Source organism: Electrona antarctica (genome assembly GCF_951216825.1).
Source record: "Electrona antarctica genome assembly, chromosome: 24".
In the NCBI taxonomy this organism is placed as follows: Eukaryota; Metazoa; Chordata; class Actinopteri; order Myctophiformes; family Myctophidae; genus Electrona; species Electrona antarctica.
This window is the reverse complement of record NC_136803.1, coordinates 27450050-27474523: the sequence shown is the minus strand read 5'-3', so window position 1 is coordinate 27474523 and position 24474 is coordinate 27450050. Positions and strand designations below refer to the sequence as shown.

The following is a 24474-nucleotide window of genomic DNA, read 5'->3' as shown; positions in this document are numbered from 1 at the left end:
TTGCTTCTGGGGAGGTTCCTGGAACAACATATTTTCAGATGGGGGGCAGAGGCATATTACATATCATTTTTGGGGTCCTTGACATGAAATATTGAGCACCACTGATACAGAAACATAAGGTTTTTCAGAAAACCGTCAGGATTTTGAAGACATTTTTTAAAATTTCGAAGACATTTTTTTAAATTTCGATGTCAGGCCTAAATGGGTTAACCCATTTTGGGCGGGAACCGCTTTAGGTGTTAGCATTATGTTATGCTTTAGCCATTGAAAAATAGCAGATCTACAAGCTCATAGCACGCCACCGAGTGGCGCGCTACGAGCTTGTAGGTCTGCTATTTTTGAAAAATCGAAGAACGACTGACATAGAAACATAGCTTTTTCAGAAAACTGTCAGGATGTAGAAGACATTTTTTAGAATCTGATCTCAGGTCAGAATGGGTCAACAGGTTTGGTTGAGTTGCCTCCTCCAACAGCATACCTTGTCCTTGCCCACGGCCAGGCCGATGAGGCTGATGCACTCGATGGTCTTGCCACGGAGCAGCCTCAGCTCCTTCTGCACGGCGTTCTCCACGATGTGCTTGAGCGACGGCATGAACAGGTCGTAGTACGGCACAAACTTCTCCTCCGCCGTGTCGGCCACGGAGGCGATGGACGTCACCACCTGCTCTAGGACCAGCTTGGTGCCCTTCTGGATCAGCTGGGGGAAGAGAAAGGAGTGTGTTGTACGGAGCTTAGTACGCAGGCAGGCACGGTGGGTTCTAAAACGGTTACAACCCTGGTTTGATTCTGGCCGGACACCACTACCCTGTCTTTCTACGGTCTAGTATAGTTGGAAAAAATAAAGTAAGTGCCTCTCTGCTTGGAACTCGGCATCACGGGTTGGATTGGGGGTCCCTGGGAAGTCCCTGCGACATACTAGGGTCATTGCGAACGAAGTGAGCACTAACTATAGAAGATGGCCAAAACTGTCTGTGTGTGTGTCACGCTGTAACACCACCCGCCCGCCTAAACAGAGGGCAAAAGATTGGGAGCAAACCAATACAAACTGAAATGATACAGAGGTCTCTGTGTGTGTGTGTGTCAGACTGCCACAACAGCTTTGTTCGCTTCACGCGTCTTACTCGTGTCTTTGGACATCAAGCTGCCTCACGCTACAGAAACAACCTGCCCTATGGGCCTCACGGCTCGGCAAGACTTACTATGGCCAAGTTTCCAGGTAAACATAACGTTAACTATGCAATTCTCACCATTTTATGGAATACAGTACATCAAGCACTAGCAAAACAAAAGACGGCACACTTGGTGGACAAATGACTACAAATAGTTGTGACACCCAAACAAACGTCAATAGTTTTGCAGTGCTTTGCAGCTCAACTCATTTAGATGAACAAGATGCAGAGAAACAAAACGACGAATTGAAAACACGAACATTCAAGCCTTGTGCCATTTGCATTAGAAACTGGCACTGTGTGTGTGCACACATATCACACATATGTCGTTTTTGGCAGCAAATTTTGATTTTAGTCATAGTCTCTTGAATGGTTTGTCACATTTTAGTCACCTGGAATGTTTTAGTGTTCCGATATTTAGTCGACTAAATATCACAAGATTTTAGTCTACTAAATCTACAGGTGATTTAGTCAACTAAAATGTATTTTGGCGGGCCTTGATGCCGCCATAATGACCGTTTTGACACCTGTTGAAAATAGACGATCTACAAGCTCAGCGCGACGCGTTGTGAGCTTGTAGATCGGCTATTTTCAGCATGCAACTAATTGTGAAATGGTCCACTAGTCCCTTCCTAACATTTACAGTTTAGTCTTAGTTTTAGTCATCATAGCAGAGTTTTAATTTAGTTTCCATTTAGTTTTTTCGTCAGTGGAAAAAAGGTAGTCGACAAACATTTTTCATCTTAGTCGACGAAATCAACACTGGTGCATCTTCTATACCTCCTGAAGCTTGGCGACCATGATGACGTGGAGATGCTGCACCAGGCTGTCCAGGTAGGGGAGGAGCAGCGACTTGGGACAGTCCTCTGTGAAGTTGATGAGGGCGGCCGCGGCGTGTGCCTGGACCCGGGGGTTGCTCTGGTCCTCCATGGTCTGTAGTAACGCCGAGATGACCTGGCGGTGCAGACAGAGGGCGAGGGAGGGGGGTGGAGAAATGTGTACCGCAGTTTACTAGTATGTAATTTGTGTGTGTGGCCAAGTTTTTATTAGATTCTTATTATTTTTGAGGGATCGCCGGCCCCTCCTAATGCCCAACTTGGTCCGTTTGTGTGAATTTTAGCGGTGATTCGATTGGCTGATCACCCCATAACGATGATTTGATTTGGCTGAGCAAAGTACATGTAGAGCAGGGGGCCTTCACAGCGGTTTAACTCGTTTAACAACTCAAAAGTGATTTCATACCAACCTTGTCGTGGAATTTCTTTTGGAAGGTGGGGGCAAAGTCTGTGGCCATCTGGCCGATGGCGTTGCAGGCCGCGTAACGAACCCTGGGGTGCTGGGGGGAGGGAGAGAAGAGCAGAGTCAACACCACTACAAGACCTGCGGCACACATTACTCAGGTACATTCAAATCCTGAAAAACTGGCTTAAGGGTAAACACGCACGTTAAAACATTTTGGTTCACTGTGTGAAGGGATGTGTGGAATGACAAACGAAGGGACCTAGCTGTGCATGCAAATCATGACAAAGCTATTTATGTCCCATTGTCCCAGTCCCAAGTACATTTGACCATTCTTCATCATTTAATGGGCTCAATCTATGCACACACGCCATTTTGGAAAGAACTTGGGCCCCTTCCCTACTTCCTTCTAGGGCTGGCCAAATGGAGACATTTTATTTACCGGTTACAGTAAGGCCTTGATGGCTAATTAACCGTTAAGGACAAAATGCGCTATTTTTTATCCTTTTAAAATAAAAAAAAGACAAATACAACAGGATTTTTCGAGTCCCAACCGGGTCCATTTGGTTACACGCCCAAATTCCCAATGTTAACAGCCATCAGTTGACCACTGCTGCATGTTGGCTCACTGGCTACACCAGTGAGTCTCTCAAAGTGTCCTTGAGTGGGATCCAAATGGCCCCATACAGGTGTGTAACTCTGAGAGTGTACAAATGGAACCAAATGGACCTGTAAGGGTCCATTTGGTTCCATTTGTACACTCAGAGTAATATTGAAATTGAAATTAAAGTTCGAGAACCATTGCACACTAAATGGAACAGCAACACCTGTGAATGTGTGTGCTGAAATATCGATATGGCGATATATATCGATACGTCCTCCCGCGATAAATAATCGATATTGATTATTAAAATATCGATATCGATATATTTGTTTGAAATTTGAAATGTTGTTCATCATGAAGTGATGAACAACATGTTTAGAAAAGGAGGAAATGACAGCTAAAATAAAGCAAATCCCACTCAGATTCCACAGCAACCAGAAGTACTGAAATACTGGATGGTGATTCGTCCAAAGTCTCCAAACAGCTTTGTGGGAATACAAAATGCTGCATTTTTTCAGTTCCAAGTATTTTGTAGTTGCAGATATCGTGATATATCGTTGATGAAATTGCATACAATATATCGATATATCGCAAATATCGCAATATATCGAATATCGTGATATTATCGTTATAGAGGGCCTAATATCGCGATATATATGGTATCGTGAGGAACCCATATCGTCCCACCCCTAGAATGTAGTAGGGAGAGTTATTCTGTGTGCATATAGTAAAATGGCTATAATATAGCCCATTGTGTTGCTTCATTTGCAGTTTTGCAAAGTGAAACATAAATCCAAGTTTTAATTTAAGTTTAAGTGAAATAATCTGCATGGTGTTTATGTGTGGTTGTTAGGCTATACTCAAACCAGCTAAAGACACAAAGCACTATTCAAACAGCATTAATTAAACATGCATGTCTTACGGGGTCAGAGCAGAAGAGCAGGACGAAGCTGACTATCTCGTTGAGGATGGCCTCCATCTGCTGGTGGCAGCCCTCTCCGATGGCCGACAGGGCCATCAGGCCTGCATGGCGATACTTCCAGTCGGCTGCAGGCAGGCAACGAAACAAAATATATATTTTATTTTTAAAAGGGAATTGTTAAAATAAATAGGTCTCACACATAGCAGCCCATCCATATGTCATGAGAAGATGGCTATAGTAAAATACACACATCACTTAGTGGAGGTGCTGGGTTCAAAAAGTGACTTGGGAAAAGGGAAGGGAACCCGCACACTCATATGCTCCAAAAGATACATTTATTGACGACGTTTCGAGCCAAGGCTCTTCATCTGGTCAAACTGATTTGACCAGATGAGCTCGAAATTGGCTCGAAACGTCGTCAATACATTTATCTTTTGGAGCATATGAGTGTGCGGGTTCCCTTCTCTTTTCCTATGAGAAGATGGCTGCCATGTCAATATGGTCAATGTTGTTCAAACATTGTGTGTGTGTGTGTGTGTGTGTGTGTGTGTGTGTGTGTGTGTGTGTGTGTGCATCATGTGAAAACGTACGGTTCTGCAGCATTTGCATGATGTGCTGTTTGATCATCGGCAGGACGATCTTGCCTCCCAGCCCACAGGCGATCCTGTCCAGGGCGCTCTCCCCTGCCACTGCGTTACTATTGGGACACAGCGGAACCTTTTCAAACCTCACCGTCTCCCACAAACGGAACATGGCCACCCAGAGGTGTGCATAGCCAAACCACTTGGCTCAACGCCTTCGATTATGCAGGGCTTGGAATTGGAATAGTTTTTGGTCACATATTCTCCCCGAAAATGTAATCCGTGCAAGCTTGAAATATAACTGGGAGCGTTTGTGTGAGTGCAAATAATTGTACAGTCTAGAGAGTACACTCTGTATATGTAGAGTCTTGTAAATTCATTCAAGTGTCTTCTTGACATGACAGTAGGTGCTCTGCAGTGCGGACGGAGACAGTTTGCTCGTTGGAATGGCGTAGCAGAGAAGTCGCATGGATGCTTTCTGCGGCAACATTCAAAATCACACGAGGGAGATTGAAAGAGGAAGCGCAATTTTAAACAGACTGTCCAGAACACTTACTTGACATTTTCCTAATTTCCATTCCTAACTTTTTGAAGTTGGGAGTACTAGTGCTAGCCCTGCTGCACATTAGCACGCCATACAGTGAGTGAGTGCATTGCACAGACTTACACAAGGGCAGAGAGCCAATCATTATTCTGGCCACGTTGTTGAAAATATGTTACCTGTCAAAGTCGTCATCCTCCAGTTCGTCGGCCATAGCCCACTCCTCGTCTTCCTCCAGGTCCACCATCATGGTCAGCATCTGGGGCACTGAGCGCACACACACACACACACACACACACACACACACACACACACACACACACACACAAAACCATGGTTAGCACTGGTACAAATACTATATTTGGTTAAAACACAATCTACATTGACTTAAACCCTATACAATTGACCTATAGCAAAGCCCTTCCCCAAACTGCTATGGACGGTCCAATCATGGCTAAGCATAACATGGGTTAGACAAACCTCTCCACCAATAGTTTTCATATATGATAAAATAATTGTTTTAAAAAAAAAAAAGAAATGTCACGCACATATTTTTCCAGTGCATATGGCAGGCCTTGTTGACGGATTTGGAAGAGATTTTGAAGGTCTGGTTCCAAAAAATGAACCTAGTATTTAATGTGTAAAATCCATGATATTTACATGAATGAGCCCGGCTAGAAAGTGTCCAAGTGGGAGTGTCTAAGTGGGAGAGGGCGGGGCTTAGCTATAGGTCACACACACACACACACACACACACACACACACACACACACACACACACACACACACACACACACACACACACACACACACACACACACACACACACACACACACACACACACACACACACACACACACACACACACACACACACACACACACACACACACACACACACACACACACACACACACACACACACACACACACACACACACACACACACACACACACACACACACACACACACACACACACACACACACACACACACACACACACACACACACACACACACACACACACACACACACACACACACACACACACACACACACACACACACACACACACACACACGCACACGCACACGCACACACGCACACGCACAAAAATAGCCAGTCTACAAGTTATGCGTTGTGAGCTTGTAGACCTCCCATTTTCAGTGACTGCTTGGCCCCGGAATAGGGGATGCTAGGGGTTCATGTGGTTAAAGTAAAAGGCAAGGCCTGAAATCTACATAACAAGTCTAGTTAGGCGAGTTCAGGAGGCAGGTGAAGGGCAGTGATGCAAAGGACAGTTTATGAGCTGCTGCCGGCCTTCCTCCATCACTCACCACTCTGAGCCACGGTGGCCGTGTGCTTCCGCAGCATGGCCGCCGCCGTCTCCGACAGCGTGACGATGACCTCCAGGGCCAGCTGCCTCTGCATGTTGGTGAGGTTGGTGTCTGCACATAACTGGAGAGGGGACAATTAACAAAAAAAAGGTCATCTTAATGCATTTACAACGTGACATTTTTTAATTTATAAGGGTTCATTTATTTAGGCCCGACATAAAAAAAAAGATCCTGACAGTTTTCTGAAATACCTATGTTTCTATATCAATCGTGAAAATGTGGTGCAAATCTTTGAATATATATTCTTTCAGAGCGAACATTTTTAACTCAAATGTTTGCTTCTGGGGGGTCCTGGAACAACATGTATTCAGATGGGGGTCGGCGGCCAATTACATATATATTTGGGGGTACTATGTAAACTCTATTATTTCCATTTTCCAGCCATTCAGTTTAAAAAAAAAAAAAAAAAAAAAACTAACTAAGCTGCAATCAATCGAAACTCTTTGAATTGGACTCGTGCAGCAGAAATGCCCTTTAAAAAAAAACAGCCAGGAAAAAAGAAAATTGCCAAACATGGAACATGATAGGAGCAATGGGAACATGTGCACTCACCTTCAGACTGAGCTGCAGTGTGGCCTCCAAGTTGGGTCTCAGGTATTTCGGCGCAGTGTCTGCAATCTCGACGAGAGACTTGAGCACAGAGTCGTCTGCCTGATAACACGACTCGTTCACCGCCTGGAGGGAGACATTACGTTGTGGTCAGTGGTTAGTCAACCCATTTAGGCCCGACGTCAAAATTTAAAAAAAAAAGTCTTCTGAAAGAAGATATATTCAAAGATTTGTGCTGCAATGTCAAGATTTTTCAAAAATAGCAGACCTACAAACTCGTAGCGCGTAGGTTAGCTTAGTTAAAACACCAAAAGGTGTTCCCACCCAAAATAAAAACAAAATAAAAATAAACAACTTTCTTCTTTTTCTCCTTCTGAAATGTACACTCTGAAGCGATATTGCCCTTTGCCCCTGTTAAGTGTTGACTTGATGCCATATGTAGTCCTGAAGAAAGCAAGGATGTTACAGAGTCACTTGGAGGGGGGAGGGAGGGAAGAGGGGTGAAAAAAGAAAAAATCCTGGGAACTGCACTTGTGTCCTATGTATACATAGAAATGCTGTTATTGTACTGCTTTTTCCAAATAAAATAGATATTATATAAAAAAAATAAGACATTCAGTGAAAATATGCTCATCGCGCATGTATAAAACTCAAGTGAAATAAGACCACGTCGCCCACTTGACTCATTGAAGATCAAGAGTTTTTAAAATGTGTTACAGGGTTCTCCACGGACCTGCAGAATGCCGGGCAGCAGGTCAGCAAAGTGTTTGAGCAGGGCCGTGTTGCCCTCGTTGGACAAGACGAAGGAGCAGGCAGCACGTGCCGCCAGCATGCGGATCTGAAAAGTAAACAAATATTTTTTATTTTTTTTACGTAAGATGTTGAGTTCTAGTGATTTGACTGGTTGATTTCAGCTTTTGAAAAACATATCAAAATAACGATAGTGGGTGTCTCACACACACACCAAGACTTCAGTTCAAAACATTCATTTCATTTTTGAACAGGTGACAAACGTTTCGGCTTGACACTGATGAAGGCTGGATAGCCGAAACGTTTGTCCCCGTCCCAAAAATTAAGCGCACATAGTCGGAGCACGGTGGTCACGATTTTGTAACCCATTTTTCACCCGTGTCAATGATCTAATGTGATCGTGGGCTCTACACACCCTCCGCCAACCTAGTCCCCATATATGGGGGACATGGGGAGAGCAACGGACTTGAACTCATGCTTACTTCATGCCTGAGTGTCCAAGTTGCTCCTTTACACCTGACAGGGGGGAGTTTCCCTGGTTGGACGTAGCGTGTGGAAGGAACACGTTATTCCAACCAGTTCCTTTCCAAAATAGTATTTGTAATATGATTATCATGGATTTGCTAAATCAAATCAGTACAATCAAAGTGTCCTGTGAAGACTCTTTTACCTGCGTGTTCTCCTGGTCCTGCATACACTGGACCAGCATGCGTTTTATAACCTCCATGTAATGTTGCTGCTGGTTGCCAAAGATCCCAGGGAAGTTCCTGGTACACACACATGTAAAAGAAAAAAACACGCGTGTCAGTGGCCAGTGACATTTGACCTGAGATTATATTCTAAAAATGTCTTCTACAACCTGACAGTTTTCTGAAAAAGCTATGTTTCTATGTCAGTCGTTCTTCGATTTAAAAAAAATAGCAGACCTACAAGCTCGTAGCGCGCCACTCGGTGGCGCGCTATGAGCTTGTAGATCTGCTATTTTTCAATAGCTAAAGCATAACATAATGCTAAACACCAAAAGGGGTTCCCGCCCAGAATGGGTTAACGGTTATGAGACAACAAATATAAACGCAATATTAAGAACTCCCACTTGCTGTAATGTCTGTAAAAAACAAATTGGCAGAATATCTTGGAAATGTCATCATGATTTCGATCTATTAGGTTGATACCTATCTGCATGCATTTGGAGGTTCTGAAAGCAAATATCTTAACCCATTCTGGGCAGGAACCCGTTTGTGTTTTAAGCATTGTGTTACACTTTAGCTATTGAAAAATAGCAGATCTACAAGCTCATAGCACGGCACAGAGTGCTGCGCTATGAACTTTTAGGTCTGCCATTTTTGAAAAATCATGAAAATGTGGCACACATCTTTTTTTTTTTCCTTCTTTTTTTTAATAAATGTAATTTTGTTTGCGTTTGTCACCAACGGGTGCAGGTTGAGAACAGAGGTGATATAAACGTCATTCTCTGCTTGTTCTCATGTTGGTGTGTCAATCTAGCGAAGTACTAGCCCTGATCCGACCATGGGAGAGGTCCAACAGGCGAGAATGATTCGCATTGTGGCACACATCTTTGAACATATCATATCATATCAGAGCGAACATTTTTAACTCAAATCTTTACATCTGGGGTGTCCCTGGAACATCATATTTTGAGATGGGGGTCCACGGCCAAATACAGATAATTATGGGGGTCCTTGACATGAAAAAGGTTGAGCACCACTGACAGAAACGTAGGTTTTTAGGATTTAGAAGACATTTTTTAAATGGGTCTAAATGGGTTAACTGCTGTGGCACAGACAAAAACATGTTTTAGGTGGAGCTCACCAGAATATGTGCAGGGCAGCCTCTCGCAAGCCCACGTTCTGAGAGTTGACAGAGTCAAACAGGAACTTGAGCAACTCTGGCCATTGGTTGTTACCGTCGTCATCTGGAGATGGGAGGAAAATAGAAAATAGAACTTCAATCATTATGGTCAGAACTGACATTACTGATATCTTCCGTTATGTTCTTCTAAAAAACAGTGGTTCCCAAAGTGGGGTCCCTCATGGACAGCTCCAGGGGGTCCCCCCCAGCTAAATGATAGTTTGGAACCAAATGGACCCGGCTTCTGGGTATGTAACACTCAGAGTAAAATTAACATTGATTTTACAATATAAATTAGAGTCTCAGAGATAGAAATGCCATTAAATGAGGGTCCGTAGCCTATTGCATGTCACTGGGGGTCCTTGAAATGAAACGAGTTGAGAATCACTGCTAGAGCTGTAAAAATCTTCTCTTATGTGAGTCCCTGGCACATCTCTTCAAATGGGGGGCATGTGTCAATTTGGGGGTCCTTGACATGAAAAAGTTTGGGAACCACCGTTCTAAAAAGCATGACTCCCTGAGGAGCGAGGAAAGAGGAGTAATAAGGGAAAATTAGCTTTAAGTTATGGCAAATCTGGAAAAGAAATGCTACCACTAGCTTTCTTCAAAGATGTGTTCATAAAAGGTGTCTACTATCACAGACAAATTTGTTCCAACCCAACTCCCTTGGGAAACTTTGTGACAGCTGCTGAAAGTTGGGGTACCATTATCAACCAATATAAGGCTGAATCCATTTCAAGCATTCGTTTTGCACAAAGAAAACACTCCTTGGGCATGTGACTTAAAGTATAATGAAATTTGGAATGTTTTGCCTTATATTGGTTGATAATGGTACCCCAACTTCCAGCAGCTGTCACAAAGTTTCCCAAGGGAGTTGGGTTGGAACAAATTTTTCTGTGAAGAAAGAAAGTGGTAAGCATTTCTTTTGCAGATTTGCCACAACTTAAGCTAACTTTACCCAACTAGAGGAGGAGGAGAAAAAAAAGTGTCTTTACCGATGAGATTACGACACAGCTCGGCAGCGATGTCGCAGACCTTCTTGCGGATGGTGGGCGCGGTCTCCTGCTGGATGCTGGAGAGCAGCTCTGTCTTGATGGCAGTCTGCATCTCCAGCGTCAGGCCGGGGTAGATCTCCTCAAACGACGACGAGAGCAGCCGCCGGAGCAGCACCGCCGCCATCTGTTTGACCTGGACCAGACGGAGGAGGGGGTGATTTGATGTTAGTTATGTGCGCTTCGAAAAAATAAAATACACGTCGTCATTAAAAAGCATAACCAAATGGTTTTCTAGTCATACCGGGGCGATGAGGGCATTTAAATGTCATTCTTTTTTTTATATTTTTTATCCCACGATTTTGTAACCCATTTTTCACCCGTGTCAATTATCTAATGTGATCCTGGGCTCTACACACCCTCCGCCAACCTAGTCCCCATAAATGGGGGACATGGGGAGAGCAACGAACTTGAACTCATGCTTCCTTCATGCCTGAGTGTCCAAGTTGCTCCTTTGCACCTGACAGGGGGGAGTTTCCCTGGTTGGACGTAGCGTGTGGAAGGAACACATTATTCCAACCAGTTCCTTTCCCCTCCATCAGGCGCCCCGGCTGGCCAGGGGGAGGCAATTAAATTAAATGTCATTCTTTGTCATGCTTTGACAGTTCCAACAACAAGAACTGTCTCGCAGCATCTCATCTCACAAAACAAAAAGGCAGTGTGACACTCTGCCGGCCAACCATCCATTTAGCTGCTCCCGTTTTCAAAGCTCTAAAAATAATCGGTCATGAGGCAAAAGGAAGAAGAGAGAGGCACGAAAGGGCCCAGGCTGCCCCGTGGACGACAGAGAGTCGTCACTCGCCAAAATCATGACGCGCACCAATAATCGTGTGGGGGGGCCATGTATGTACACGCATTTCCTAATAACGTCTCAGCTCTATAGAGCGTCGCAGTCCCGCCCCTTACCATGGCCCAGGAAATGAATCCCAATGCATTTTTCCCATAGACATTTCAAAAAGTATTTATTTAAAGACCTTTTAAGCGTCATACGAAGCCAACTCGAGTCGTGACAAATCATGACAACACACACAATATTTTGGACCAAACAATTACAAAGAAGAAAAACAAAAAAAGTGTTGTAACCTGCCGTTTTTTTCTACTTTCTAATTCTTTGTTTGGCCCAAAACACTGTGTTTATTGTCATGATTTGTCACGACAAGAGTTGGCTTTGTCCGCGGCGTAAACGTCTTTAAATAAATACTTTCTGAAAAGTCTATGAGGAAAATGAACGGGGATTTATTTTCCGGGTCTCACGAGAGGGCGGGACTGCGACGCTCTATACGGGCATACTTCAAAGCAAAGTTAAACCAGATTGACACTTTAGCTTCTTGCATGCATGTCATGTATCAAAAAATAGATCTACAAGCTCACCGTGTGACACAGCAGGCTGGCAACGAAAACTAAATGAATCAGGAATTGTGGTGGCGATGTAAAAGTAAGAATGCAAAAATGCTTAACATCAAATGTGACGAGAGAGAGGCGTGTACGCACACCACATAATTACATCAGGTTGCACAAATAGCAGCTCATGAGTCATGACCTGCCAGACAGTCATCTTACAAATTAGATGCAGGGACAAAACATTCAACGAGGAAGGTTGCTCCCCCCCCCCCCCCCCCCCCTACTAACTTTACAGGGGAGAAGAGATAAACAATAAGAATGTTGGAAACACTGACGTCCAATTCCCTGCGGTGGATTGATTTCCTTTCGAGTCGAACAGGTCGCAAATGGATAAAGGCCCTGTGCACGTACTGGTAATAGCTAGGGGGGCCCTCGGGGGACCAGAGATGATGTCGTCGAAGAGTACATATATACACATACCTCCTCTGTGGCGGCGGCATCTCTGATGGCCTGCAGCAAAAATGTGATCTTGTTCTGGCCAGGGATGCTGTCGTAGGTCTCCTGCAACAAAAAAAAAACAATTGGGGAGGAAATTAGATTTCTTTGGATATGATTAACTACACCGCGTACAACATCATCATGCCCATTTTGGTGCAAGCAGCTTTTTACAAAGCGAGCCCGAGCGACAAGCGTGTAGCCGAAGTGTTGTTGATTTGTACCGAGAGTTAAAGGGACATTTCACACAGCTGGAACAAACTCCAGTCACTCAATGTTTATGGTATGTGTAGTAGATAACAGTAGCACAATTTGAAATTTGCACTCTATGGCCAGAAAAATAATGTAGTCTGTGTGTTTGACTATAGGGTTTGACTGGATTACTACAATGACCATAATGCTTTGGTGCACTGCGCCTCTTTCTGGAGAAGAGGAGGGGCTCTTGCTGAGACGACATGTCGTCCAGGACGGAATTGAGACCAGTGTCTGTGACATCACAGACACTTTGAAATCTCAAAATCTAGAAGGCACTTTCATTGGCTCATATTCATCTTCAAATGTATTCATTTTAACTACCCTAACAGTATCTGCATCCCTTTAGCTCACCATATAATCTGAGGAACACAGAGTGAGAGTATGCCTACTTCATTGTCCCCACCAACATTAGGACCTTACCTCATTGTCCCCACCAACATTAGGAAAGAAGTCGTTCGACGTGCTTTCAAATACAAAGCTCCGGATGACTGGAACAATCTCCCCAGTTCTCTTAGATCAATCAACTCCTTCAATATCTTTAAAGTCTCTATCCTTACTTATCTTCAAATACCCTGCTCCTGCTTCCGATATGCCTTAGTTTGTTTCTAACATACTAATCTGCAAATATACTGTAATTTGACATCTATGCATGTGCACGTTTGTAATTATGTATCTCTCGTTAAAGCATTTTACTGCATGTGCATACAGTATTTGTAATAGTTTGTTTTTGATTTTTGTTTTCAGATTCTTGATCTATGTCCACTATATGAGTACCATGATGCATTAAGTGCCTCATTTTCGGGGTGATTCGGTGGGGTGGGAGCGGCCAGCTTGGGAGAGCTTTCTGTTTTGTTTTGTAATGTATGCATGGATGTATCTGTTGTAACGTTTTCTGTCTATTGTATTGCTCTGTATTTGCTGTATGTTGTTGGACACCCTCGAAAACGAGATGTGACATCTCAAGGGGATATCCTTTCTCAATAAAAGGTTCATATAAATACTAAAATATCTAAAAAAAAACACATATTACCCACATAAAAACCCCAGGAAAGTGTTTTTCTCCCAACAAGTCATGCTCGTAGAACGCAGTGACTTGTCTCCCAACAAGTCATGCTCGTAGAACGCTGTGACTTGTCTCCCAACAAGTCATGCTCGTAGAACGCTGTGACTTGTCTCCCAACAAGTCATGCTCGTAGAACGCAGTGACTTGTCTCCCAACAAGTCATGCTCGTAGAACGCTGTGACTTGTCTCCCAACAAGTCATGCTCGTAGAACGCTGCGACTTGTCTCCCAACAAGTCATGCTCGTAGAACGCAGTGACTTGTCTCCCAACAAGTCATGCTCGTAGAACGCAGTGACTTGTCTCCCAACAAGTCATGCTCGTAGAACGCAGCAGTACCTTACCGTGGTACCCAAAATAAATGGGACGTGCACACGGCAGGAACTGAACACGCGCGTGCATGCTAGGTTTTCTGGCAGTGGGCGCGGCCCTTTATTTTCACGCCGTGTCAAGAAGTACTGTGCCCAAATGAAATGGCTACTACTTTGTATAACAACAGGTTTAACCGTTTACCTGAACGCACGTCTCATACACACAAGTTTGTCCGATTATTTTAGGTCTACTTTTGTGTTTCTAAAACTCTTATACACTATAAACAATATAGGCTTTAGGCTATCAGCTGTTACGTTCTGTGCGCATGCCATGCGCACATGTAGGCGTGTGCAAATGAGTACACGCGTGCGCATGACATCAACATTCCGTGGTACCAGGGGAAAAAAAAAAACATTATGCCACTGTGCTCCCTAACATCATTAAAATAAGATCTGGTTGAAAAAAGGGGTGAAGTGGCCCTTTAAACTCACTGCCCCCAAGCACGTTTCAGTGCAGCGTTTCTCTGGGCTTGATATGGAATAGAAGAAACCCTCAACCCCCAGACCTTTTACATAGTTGGTGTAAATTTTACATCAACTATGAGACCCAGCCAGTTAATAGAAACAAACTATACCATTACTGTCATTGAGCTACACAGCATATTGTATACCTGTGAAAAACAAGAGCCATGCTTTACCAAGAAACAACACATTTCACTGGACCAGAGCGAATCGAGAGAGGAGCCATGCCTGTGGATGCGCGTAATTTAACACACACACACACACATATACATGCTTTAAATTCAAACGCTTCTTGAAATATTCAAGGAATGTGAGGCTGGGATGCTTGGTGATGTAATGGGGGTTTCTCCTGCCCCAGCCATGAAAGTAGCCTTGGGGGGGGGGGGGGGTGCTAGGCTAGGCTAGCCCACACTTTTGTACAGCTGCCAGTTGCTTACTTCAACTAGCTCAACGTGGTGGGGTATTACATGTCTGATGGGGCATCCCCCCCACCACCACTGCCTCCTCCCCTGACCCTACAATCTCTCCGACATACAGACATCTGACCAGAAATGTTGGGGTGGATACTTAGTTTAGACTAGTCATTGGTTAAGGTTAGGTTTAGGTGTGCTGCCCCGTGGGAGGTTAGGTTTAGGGTGACGGTTTGAGATAGGTTGTAGTTGTAGGACTAATGACTGGTCTAACCAATGACTAGTCTAAACTAAAAACTGTCTAAACTAAGTACTGCACCCGAAATGTTTCGTTTGTTGGGCCTCCAAACTCCAAAGCCATGCATTGGAGGGGCGCACGCATACGCCTGGGTGACAGCAGACTGCTGGGCGAGTGCTGGCGCTTTGGAATGGGGGGTCAGATCAACATAACTTTGGAGCAGGCCCATCTAGGAGTTTAAATAGACAGGTATCAGTCAAAAGGTAGACAGGTCAGCTCCATATATGGAGATCTAAGGGTTTGAGGTCTGGTGTAGAGTTGCTGGACAATATTGATGACATCAGGGATCTCTGTGTGTGTGTGTGTGTGTGTGTTGTCTCTCTCTCTCAACCGGGTGGATTCCAGTGAGCTTAGCAATCGCGCCCAGTGGTTGTGTATTAGAAAGGAAAGTGCTGACCAGTGGGTGAGGGATGAGGGCGATAAGATTCACCCAGCTGCAGCCTGCCATCCAAAAACGTGAGGGGAAAGCGTTTGGTTAACAACAATGCCATGTATCCGCGGATGAGAGGCTAATCGCGGTGTCTGTGGTGGGGGCAAGAGAAAGTGAATAGGCCAGCTAGACTAGACAACTAGACATTCAAATCCCTTGGGACCGACTAATCCACTGACTCACATCAGACAGTGTCCGGCCGGGGAGGAAAGGAACGCACCAAATGGAGCTAATCAACCCCACAGATTAGCTGTAATCATATCATAAACACGATGGGTAGTTAATTTGGTCTTTCGGGTTTTGTTTTTGAATAATTATGCTTCAATGAACCAAATCCAGGCCACAGCAGGGGGTTTGCGTGTGGTCGGCATGCATAGTGATCAGTCCCCGTCCCCTCCAAACAGTGAAAGCCTCTTTCACGTCTCACTGAAACGTGTTTCCATTTCAAGCTGGCTCATCGTCGCTTTATTAGTGCTGGCCAAAACAAATTAGCCTGCTAGCCCAGCTGCTACGATGAGCTAGCAGGGTAGACGCTAACATCTATGTGTGTTACTGAGAGAAGTTGGGGGTTTATACGAAGGACCGGGTCCAATGATCCGGTCAACCCCGGGCAGCACGCCGCCTCGGCGGGCAGCCACTCGTGTGGTCTCGGCGTCCGTTCCGGGTCGGCCTCAAGATGGTTGCCGGTGCCAAACTACGCAACATGGTTGGTTGAGTCAGTGTGTTTGTGTGTGGTTAGCGTTGGAGCTAGCGGTAGTTAGCGTGACTAGTGCCGTCTGTGAGGCTTCAGCGAGCTCACACGTGTTGCTACAGGGGCTGTGCTACTGCTAAAGGATAGATGATCGCTCCCGGATAGCATGGGGCGTGCTAACGCAGGCTAAGCGAGCGAGCCGGGGACGTACGCGGGGCAGCCAGCAGGCAGCTCCCTCTCTCCTCCTAGCCCCCGGCCTCGGGAGGAACCAAACAACCACGGCGATCGGCTCTCACCTCGGACTGTTTCCTGATGTTGTTGTCAGGGCTCATCAGGTTGCCCAGGAGGAGGTAGAACTGCTGTTGCTCCGCCATTGCAGCGCGATGTGTGGAAAGAAGAAGAAGGACCAGGGGAGGAGGAGGAGGGCCGTGAGATAAACCAACCACCCGGCACTCACACACACAACGTTATGCCGATCGACCGCCTCTCTGCTGCTCCTCTCACCGGACACACACAATGCTGCCGCGGCCCCATTGGCTTCTCTTCACGGCCGCACTCGCCGCTCGTTGGCTGCTCTGTGCTGCGGTAAACGCACCCGGTTGGCCCACGGATTCGCCGCCAGGCGATTGGGTGGGAATACACAAGGAGAAAGCGGATGAGTTCCCCCCATTGGTCCACCGCGCGAATCGCCAAAACGCGGGAAATGGACACATGTTGAGGAAAATAGAAAACAATATAAAGCATTCAATACAGCCATAATGTAGCCCGCCTGATACGCATGTTGATGGTGAATCTGCGTTGTCGTCATGAGGAGGCGAGGCAAGTTTATTTGTGCATTGCATTTCAATAACAAGCCTATTCAGAGTGATTTACAAGAGATATGTTGCATTATGATGACACAAACACATGTGCAAAAACACATTATAAGACACTTGAATACGAAACACATCATTATAAGATACTTGAATACAATATATATATATTTTTTAAACACAGTCGTGTGAAGTGAGGGGCGCCCAGATTCTTCTTGGGGGCCTGTTCTGTTGATGTTCTCATAGATCTGTGAAAAATGAAATATGAAATAAATGTATTACAAGATGTATTTATATCAGCGAGATGACTCTAACGTTGTCATTTACTGCCCTAAACAAACATTAAAGTCCATAGACTTGGCTGGCACATGACATCATTTCAGAAAGCCAAAAATAGAAAACCAGCAAGACGCCTGAGGGCGAGCGAGGTCACGTGCACACATCTGCCTGGGTGACAGCAGACTGCTGGGCGAGCGGCAGTGCTGGCGCTTTGGAATGTGGGGTCAGATCAACATATCCGCCTGGGTGACAGCAGACTGCTGGGCGAGCGAGGAAATGCACGATTCCATAGTTAACTGCGACCTTTGGTTGCAATAAAACAGAAAAATAAGATAATACAATATTACAATTACAGTGCTCTTTACTAAGGATAAGGATCTGGGGTCAAATGCAATTGTTACACCGGTATTTGGATGGATCATGGATGGATGGAGGGAATGAGGGACTCAGGACGTATAGACAGACCTTTGTAGATCCCAGGGAAACATCTCCATAGCTGTGATAAATACAAAAAGCAAGCAGTTGAGTCACTCAACTGTGTGTGTGTGTGTGTGTGTGTGTGTGTGTGTGTGTGTGTGTGTGTGTGTGTGTGTGTGTGTGTGTGTGTGTGTGTGTGTGTGTGTGTGTGTGTGTGTGTGTGTGTGCGCGTGCGTGCGTGCGTGCGTGCGTGCGTGCGTGCGTGCGTGCGTGCGTGCGCGCACGCACGTGCGTGCGTGCGAGAGAGAGATAGAAAGAGACTGCTCCCATAGAAATACTGAAATTCATAAGCTAATTATGTCTATATTAACCTGTTATGAGTCATGCAGCATACATTAGGCTACATATAATAACTTGAGCATTCAAGAGGTACATGAAAGCAGCATCACAGGATTCACAATCTGGGAATCAATTCTGTTAGATATATTGTTTCGGGGCACTTACCCTCCTTTATGTGTATAGAAACAGGAACTCCTCTCCTTTCTTATAGTTCACTTCCTTCTGGGTGTTTCTGTGTTTATTCCTACTAACAACAACACTACACTGTTATGAGAGATTATTATTATTATTATTTAATTCCACCCATAGCTATCTACACATTTAATCCTATATCCTACTGGAGGTCTGAAAATAATCATTAACATGAATCACATCTTGATGACATCATCAAGATGTGATTCACCATGTTAATGATTTCTTTTCAGACCTCCAGTTCTAGGAAACACAGAATGGGGGGACTTTTTTATTATTATTTCCACACAACCGCTTTAAGGTATATTAATGACATAGTAAAATGTTGAAAATGTTCAGTTGAATAAGGACTGCAGGTAGCATAGAAGATCAAATACATCTAGGGTATGTATGGTCAGTGTATTGCTCAAATAATAACTGAAAGAAAAGGTAATGCCTGCACAGTCACACTGCTTCTTCCGTTGATGCTGTTTCTAGCACCATAAAACATCACCATCAAATACAAACTGAGTGCCAACTCTGAGGCCTGCCCGTTCTACAGGAGGAGACAGTGCAAGCTGTTCCTTCTCCTTCCAGGAGATGCTCAGGGTCTTCAGTGTGCAACAGGCTGTTGTTGTCTCCACCAGGCCGAAGGCATGGGGAGAGAGTATGTTTTGCACTCCGTCCGTGTGTGTGTCCGTCCGTCCTTCCTTCCGTCCGTCTGTGTACAGCTAATCTCCGGCACCGTTTACCCGGCCGATGCCAAACTTTGCACACACACTCCCTGGATGCCAACGATGAACCTCTGCCCCACATTTTCCACAACGGCCAGTTATAGCGCCACCATGAGGCAGCTTTTCACATTTTTTACCTACAACTGCACCGATCTGCGTGAAACGTTGCATGCACACTCCCTATAGGCCAAGGACAAACCTTTGACCTGCATTTTCCGCATCTGCCTTTTATAGCGCCACCAGGATCGTTACACAGTATCTCTATGGTCATGTGCTCAAGTCGGATCTGTCCGATATTTCATATTCCATCCTAATTGGCTATAATTGGCTTTCACAGTTTGCAAGATTGCCCCGTTTTGAACAATAGCCTCAAATCATGAACGCAGCATGCAATTTACGTGAAATCTTTCACACTTTTTCTTACTAGGCTGAGGAATATATCCCACCCTTTTCACATTGGCCTGTTATAGCGCCACCAACAGGTTGATTTTTGCAAAACACATTTTTGGAACAAAATGCCTCAAATCATCCAATTGCCATCAAAGGCGTATGAAGAAATGGCAATCGGTGATCTCTGTAGTCATGTGATCAAGACGAGTCTGTTGGATTTCTCAGATTGTACACTGATTGGCTAAGATTGCCTTCCAAAGTTTTCAGGAGTGGCCCGTTTTGTACAAAATGCTGCAGAATTCTATCCTCAGAGATGCTATGAGTGATCTGGCTCTGCATTTCCTCAACAAAATGAAGAAAAAACATCATCCTAAACATTTTGCCAAACATCACACACACTCCTATCCTCCTGGTGGAGACCTGTGCTCGGAAGGGCACTTTTTCTAGTTGTAGATGTTCTACCAATCTGTAGTAGTAGCCAGGGTTCTCTACTCTGTTGGGGTGGGGTGCTGCTAACAAAGTGAACAAGCTGGTGAGAAGACAGAGTAGTGGTTGTTGTGTCTATAAAAATGCTTTGAAGAAGTTGCAGGTGCCCGGTCTGTAGCCGGCTGGGGGGCGGGGGATCCGGGGGCCTCTGGCCAGTCACTTGGTGGCGGGCTGGAGGTCACCGGAGCTTCTGTCTCCTCGGGGTGCGAGCAAGGGCTGGATGCAGGCCGGGCTTGTGACAATTAATGTTGGATATCTGCTGTATATTATGGGTCATGTCTCCTGCTGTTCCCTGCCTTGCCTTGTACTGTCTGAAAAATGCTGTATTTTTGAAGTTTGTCAAGCTGTTTTTCTGTTTTTCTTTGGATTTCTTTTATTGTCTCTGTTTTTGTTATGTATTTTTGTTTTCTTGCATTCACATTTATGTTTGATTTCTGTTTCATTGTTCATGTTTCATTTTTTTTAAGTTAAAAAAAAAAAGCTGGTGAGAAGAGGAAGGTTAGCTAAACTCTCTGGAAGTGGATGCAGAGGGAGGGGGGGCAGGAGGATGAGGAGGAAGCTGGATGGTATTCTGGTGAGCCCCTCTCATCCCTTCTAGGATGTGCTGGTGGGGATGAGGAGCACATTCGGACAGCCTCGTCTTCTTCCCCCAGCACAAAACGAAACAACTTGGACAGCTTGTTGTGCCAGTATAGTAATCAGGTTCCACAACAAAGCATAGCTGACCCCATTATGTCGTGTTCCGTTCTGTTCTTGGATTAATGACTCGTGCTCGACTCTGGCACACTTGCACATGGGATGTACACTAAACTAAAGAACCATGACAGGTGCCTGTTAAGAATAACTGTTGTCAGGCTCACTTAGTATTCATATACATTCATAAAGTGCACTATTATCCAGGGATTCAATGTTAAAGGTCTGACACTACTTATATCAGTCTCATTATTCTCTGTTAATATATACAGTATTGTGGCAGACATATTGCCAGTTATTGATTCCAACAGTTGTTGTGAATCGCCACTGAATTGAGATTGCAGTGATCACAATTTAACACTAGATGGCAATGAAGGACTGATCAATGATCTTCTCAGCCAATTCAGTTTCAACTTGAGACTATTTGATTATTATGTTGTTCATTGGCGTTACTTTAATTCCCCACGTCAACGGTTCTCTAAGTCTAAGCCATTCAATTTCTAACATGTGATATTTTTCTTTCTTTATATATATATCCTGATTTCAACTTAAGGCACAGTTAGCATAACGCCTAATTATCTGTTGTCTGCAGTTCAGGAGTGGTAATGTTTTGCATTTCAACTTTTTGTTCACAATATGTGCTGTTCCTGTTGTGAATGTGCAGTTATAACCGTTGTTGTCTGATGTCTATAGTTGGAATGGGGGATGTTTTGCAATTTTAAGAGTTGATGTGCAGCCTGTAGTCCACGTTGTGGTAAAATTGTTTAGGTTACTCGTGTTGTGTTGGTCAGAGTAATCTAGTAAGAGAGTAGCGACATGCTTTGATCTCGCCGCAAAGTGGGTGCCTATGGGCTATAGTTCCAAACATTGGAACTATCCCATTGAGATAGAATGAGCACTTCCGCATTCCATTGTTACAATGGGAGTCAATGCTAGTGTCGCCACTCTCTTTACTATTCCACTCGGTTGTTGGTCTGCCTTGAGGATACTGCAATAACAGAATGCACACAGGCATGGCTTTAGTTATAGACATCTGTCTTTCTCTCAATCGCCACTCTCTTGCTTTAGCCTACTTGTTTCTATCAAAGAATGACGGAGGACAGATGGAAATAGCATAACAAGAGGGTTTATTGTGCAGGGTCACGCAAGGTTTCATTTAATATGCAAAACTCTTAAGGCATTGCTAATCCAATCATGGCTAGGTAGTTTTCGAATACACTTTGAATAGCTGAAAAACAATGTTTCTGTTCATTTGAAAGGAATCTGTTTCCCTGTTGGGCTGGCTCTGTGTCTGGTATGAGTAAACCCTCAACTCTGTAACTGTCAGACATACTAGCCTATGTCTGTTCACCTTTCATGCAGGAATAGAGTGGGCACAAGTCCACACAATGTTTTCACATTCGTACAATTATACTCATACACATTACACACCCAGGTCTGCATTCATACTATTCCATACCACATCACACAAGTTTTTATTAAGCATTTTTCATTTTCATTACAAATCCCCCATCGCCCCACCCTCCCCAAGGTTCCAATTACCGTTGCAACAAGAAAATACATTTTATCAGTTAGTTCGACATTTTACAATATATAAGCATTTTGGCTGGTAGACTTAACAATAAGATTGAAAAGTGGGCATACATACCGGTACACATACATACATACATACATAATATGACATTATAGTTGTGCTTTGACCTTTTCTACCGCATCTGTAAGTGCTTCAATAGACTGCCTTTTTGCTCCATTAGCTCTCGCAATTGATATTTCCAACCCTAATACATTCAGAAATAGTATTTTCCATTTTTTTTACAGAAAGACTATGAGGAGGTTTCCATCTAGACACCAGGAGATTTTTTTGCAGCAGTAACTCCATCAAAGAATACTTTAGAGATTTGACTCTTAACATGTTATTGAGAATTGAGAAACATTCTAGTGACAGGGCGGCCTTTTACTGGGAACCCATGCTCCCTAAACTGACAACTCTCCATATATATCCTCATGTTGAAACATGTTTTGCTAGCAATCTCCCAGAGCAGATTTCCTTGTAGATTGTAGAAGACTTCATCAGCTTTCTGATTTCATACTTCCCTTATATCACCAGCAGGTGTCAGTCTCCACTAAAGAAACTATACAAAATAGAAATAGTCAAGGTAGGTATTATTGTGTGTGTGTGTGTGTGTGTGTGTGTGTGTGTGTGTGTGTGTGTGTGTGTGTGTGTGTGCGTGCGTGCGTGCGTGCGTGCGTGCGTGCGTGCGTGCGTGCGTTTGTGCATGGAGCCGGCAGGCAGACGGGAGGGAGATACTGGTGGTGGTGGAAGAGCCACAATGCTTGCACTATCTTACTTTGCTCAGTGGGCTTATTGTGCTCAGAACCACATGGGCCCCCTCCTCTGGCATGGCTTCAGATGTTGAAGGAGAGAGAGAGATAGAAAGTGTGTGTGTGAGAGAGAGAGAGAGAGAGAGAGAGAGAGAGAGAGAGATGGGGGGGATTGAGAGAAATTAAGGTCAGGTTTTGACACTCTTCAGGTGAACACCTTTGTAGTGTGCACGGTTAACAGAGCCTCGCCGCACAGCACACTACGTCATCTGGTCGGCTTCGACGCAGCTGTTCAGCCAGTTAAGTGAGTGTACTGTACACAGTAAACATTGTGCGCAAATGAAACCAAATAGATCCATTTGGTTTCATTTGTTGCATTTTATTCAGAGTTAAATTAACACTAAGTGGATCTTACTGTGCAGTACCACGCAGACAAACAACACTGGGTCATGGGTTCAAACCTGTGGTAGGCTTGCTCTGCTCTCCTGTCCTGGCTATAACAGAATGTCGTAAATCATAAAATATAAAAAAAACATGGGGGGAGAGAGAGAGAGAGATGTGGATCCAGGTTGTGGGTGATTTTTGCAGAGATGCTGGCAGACATATGGTAGAAAGATAGCAAGGCCTGTTGGCATATAATAGTACAAAATATATGGCACATGCGGAGAACGAGATGCAGAGAGGGAATTGGATCCAGATTTTGCCGTTATTCTCAGGGGGTTAACAGGTGCAACAGTCACTGGATGCAATTTCATCCAGATTTACTACCATTTATATGGCACCTTTATCAAAGCGCTTCACAGTGTGCCTACGTATTTCACACACACACATTCAGAACACACATGGTAAAAGGCAATCATGCTAGACACCAAGCTGCTCATCACCAGGAGCAGGTTCAGTGTGAGGCTCAAGGACACTTGCCAGGATCGAAACGGAGCCCAAATGGCCTCTTATCTCCTGATCCACTGCTGCCCAGCACTGTATTTTCTGCTCTCACTGGTTTTGCACAATTTCCAAACTCATCAATGAGGATCTGTTGCATGCGTACAGTAAGTGCATCTCGATGGCAACGCTCACGTGCTCTGCACCCTTGCCAGCCTATGCACAGTAGATAATAAAAAATGTACCCATAAATCCCGCCATAACCTTTCTGTCAGCGGTTCTCAAACATTTATATGTCAAGGACGAGCTGCTATTTTTGAAAAATCGTGAAAATGTGCCGCAAATCTTTGAATATATATTCTTTCAGAGCGTTTTTAACTCAAATCTTTCTTCGGGGGGGGGGGGGGTCAGCGGGCAATTACATATATTTTTGGGGGTCCTTGACATGAAAATGTTTGAGA

At 44.4% G+C, this 24474-nt stretch overlaps 1 protein-coding gene across 1 annotated transcript in view; it reads right to left on the bottom strand.

Moving 5' to 3' along the window:
• Nucleotides 1–17029, bottom strand: part of kpnb3 (karyopherin (importin) beta 3) — a 30476-nt gene extending 13447 nt beyond the window's left edge. The window contains exons 1-14 of the mRNA XM_079495834.1: nucleotides 16785–17029; nucleotides 12497–12577; nucleotides 10619–10811; nucleotides 9585–9687; nucleotides 8425–8521; nucleotides 7738–7842; nucleotides 7008–7130; nucleotides 6396–6516; nucleotides 5236–5323; nucleotides 4525–4631; nucleotides 3935–4059; nucleotides 2416–2505; nucleotides 1950–2123; nucleotides 479–697 (exon numbers count right to left, since the gene is read on the bottom strand). Coding sequence (XP_079351960.1) covers nucleotides 479–697; nucleotides 1950–2123; nucleotides 2416–2505; nucleotides 3935–4059; nucleotides 4525–4631; nucleotides 5236–5323; nucleotides 6396–6516; nucleotides 7008–7130; nucleotides 7738–7842; nucleotides 8425–8521; nucleotides 9585–9687; nucleotides 10619–10811; nucleotides 12497–12577; nucleotides 16785–16862 — 1704 coding nt within the window. The 5' untranslated portion in view covers nucleotides 16863–17029. The remainder of the gene's footprint in view (nucleotides 1–478; nucleotides 698–1949; nucleotides 2124–2415; nucleotides 2506–3934; nucleotides 4060–4524; nucleotides 4632–5235; nucleotides 5324–6395; nucleotides 6517–7007; nucleotides 7131–7737; nucleotides 7843–8424; nucleotides 8522–9584; nucleotides 9688–10618; nucleotides 10812–12496; nucleotides 12578–16784) is intronic.
• Nucleotides 17030–24474: the final 7445 nt, after the last annotated feature.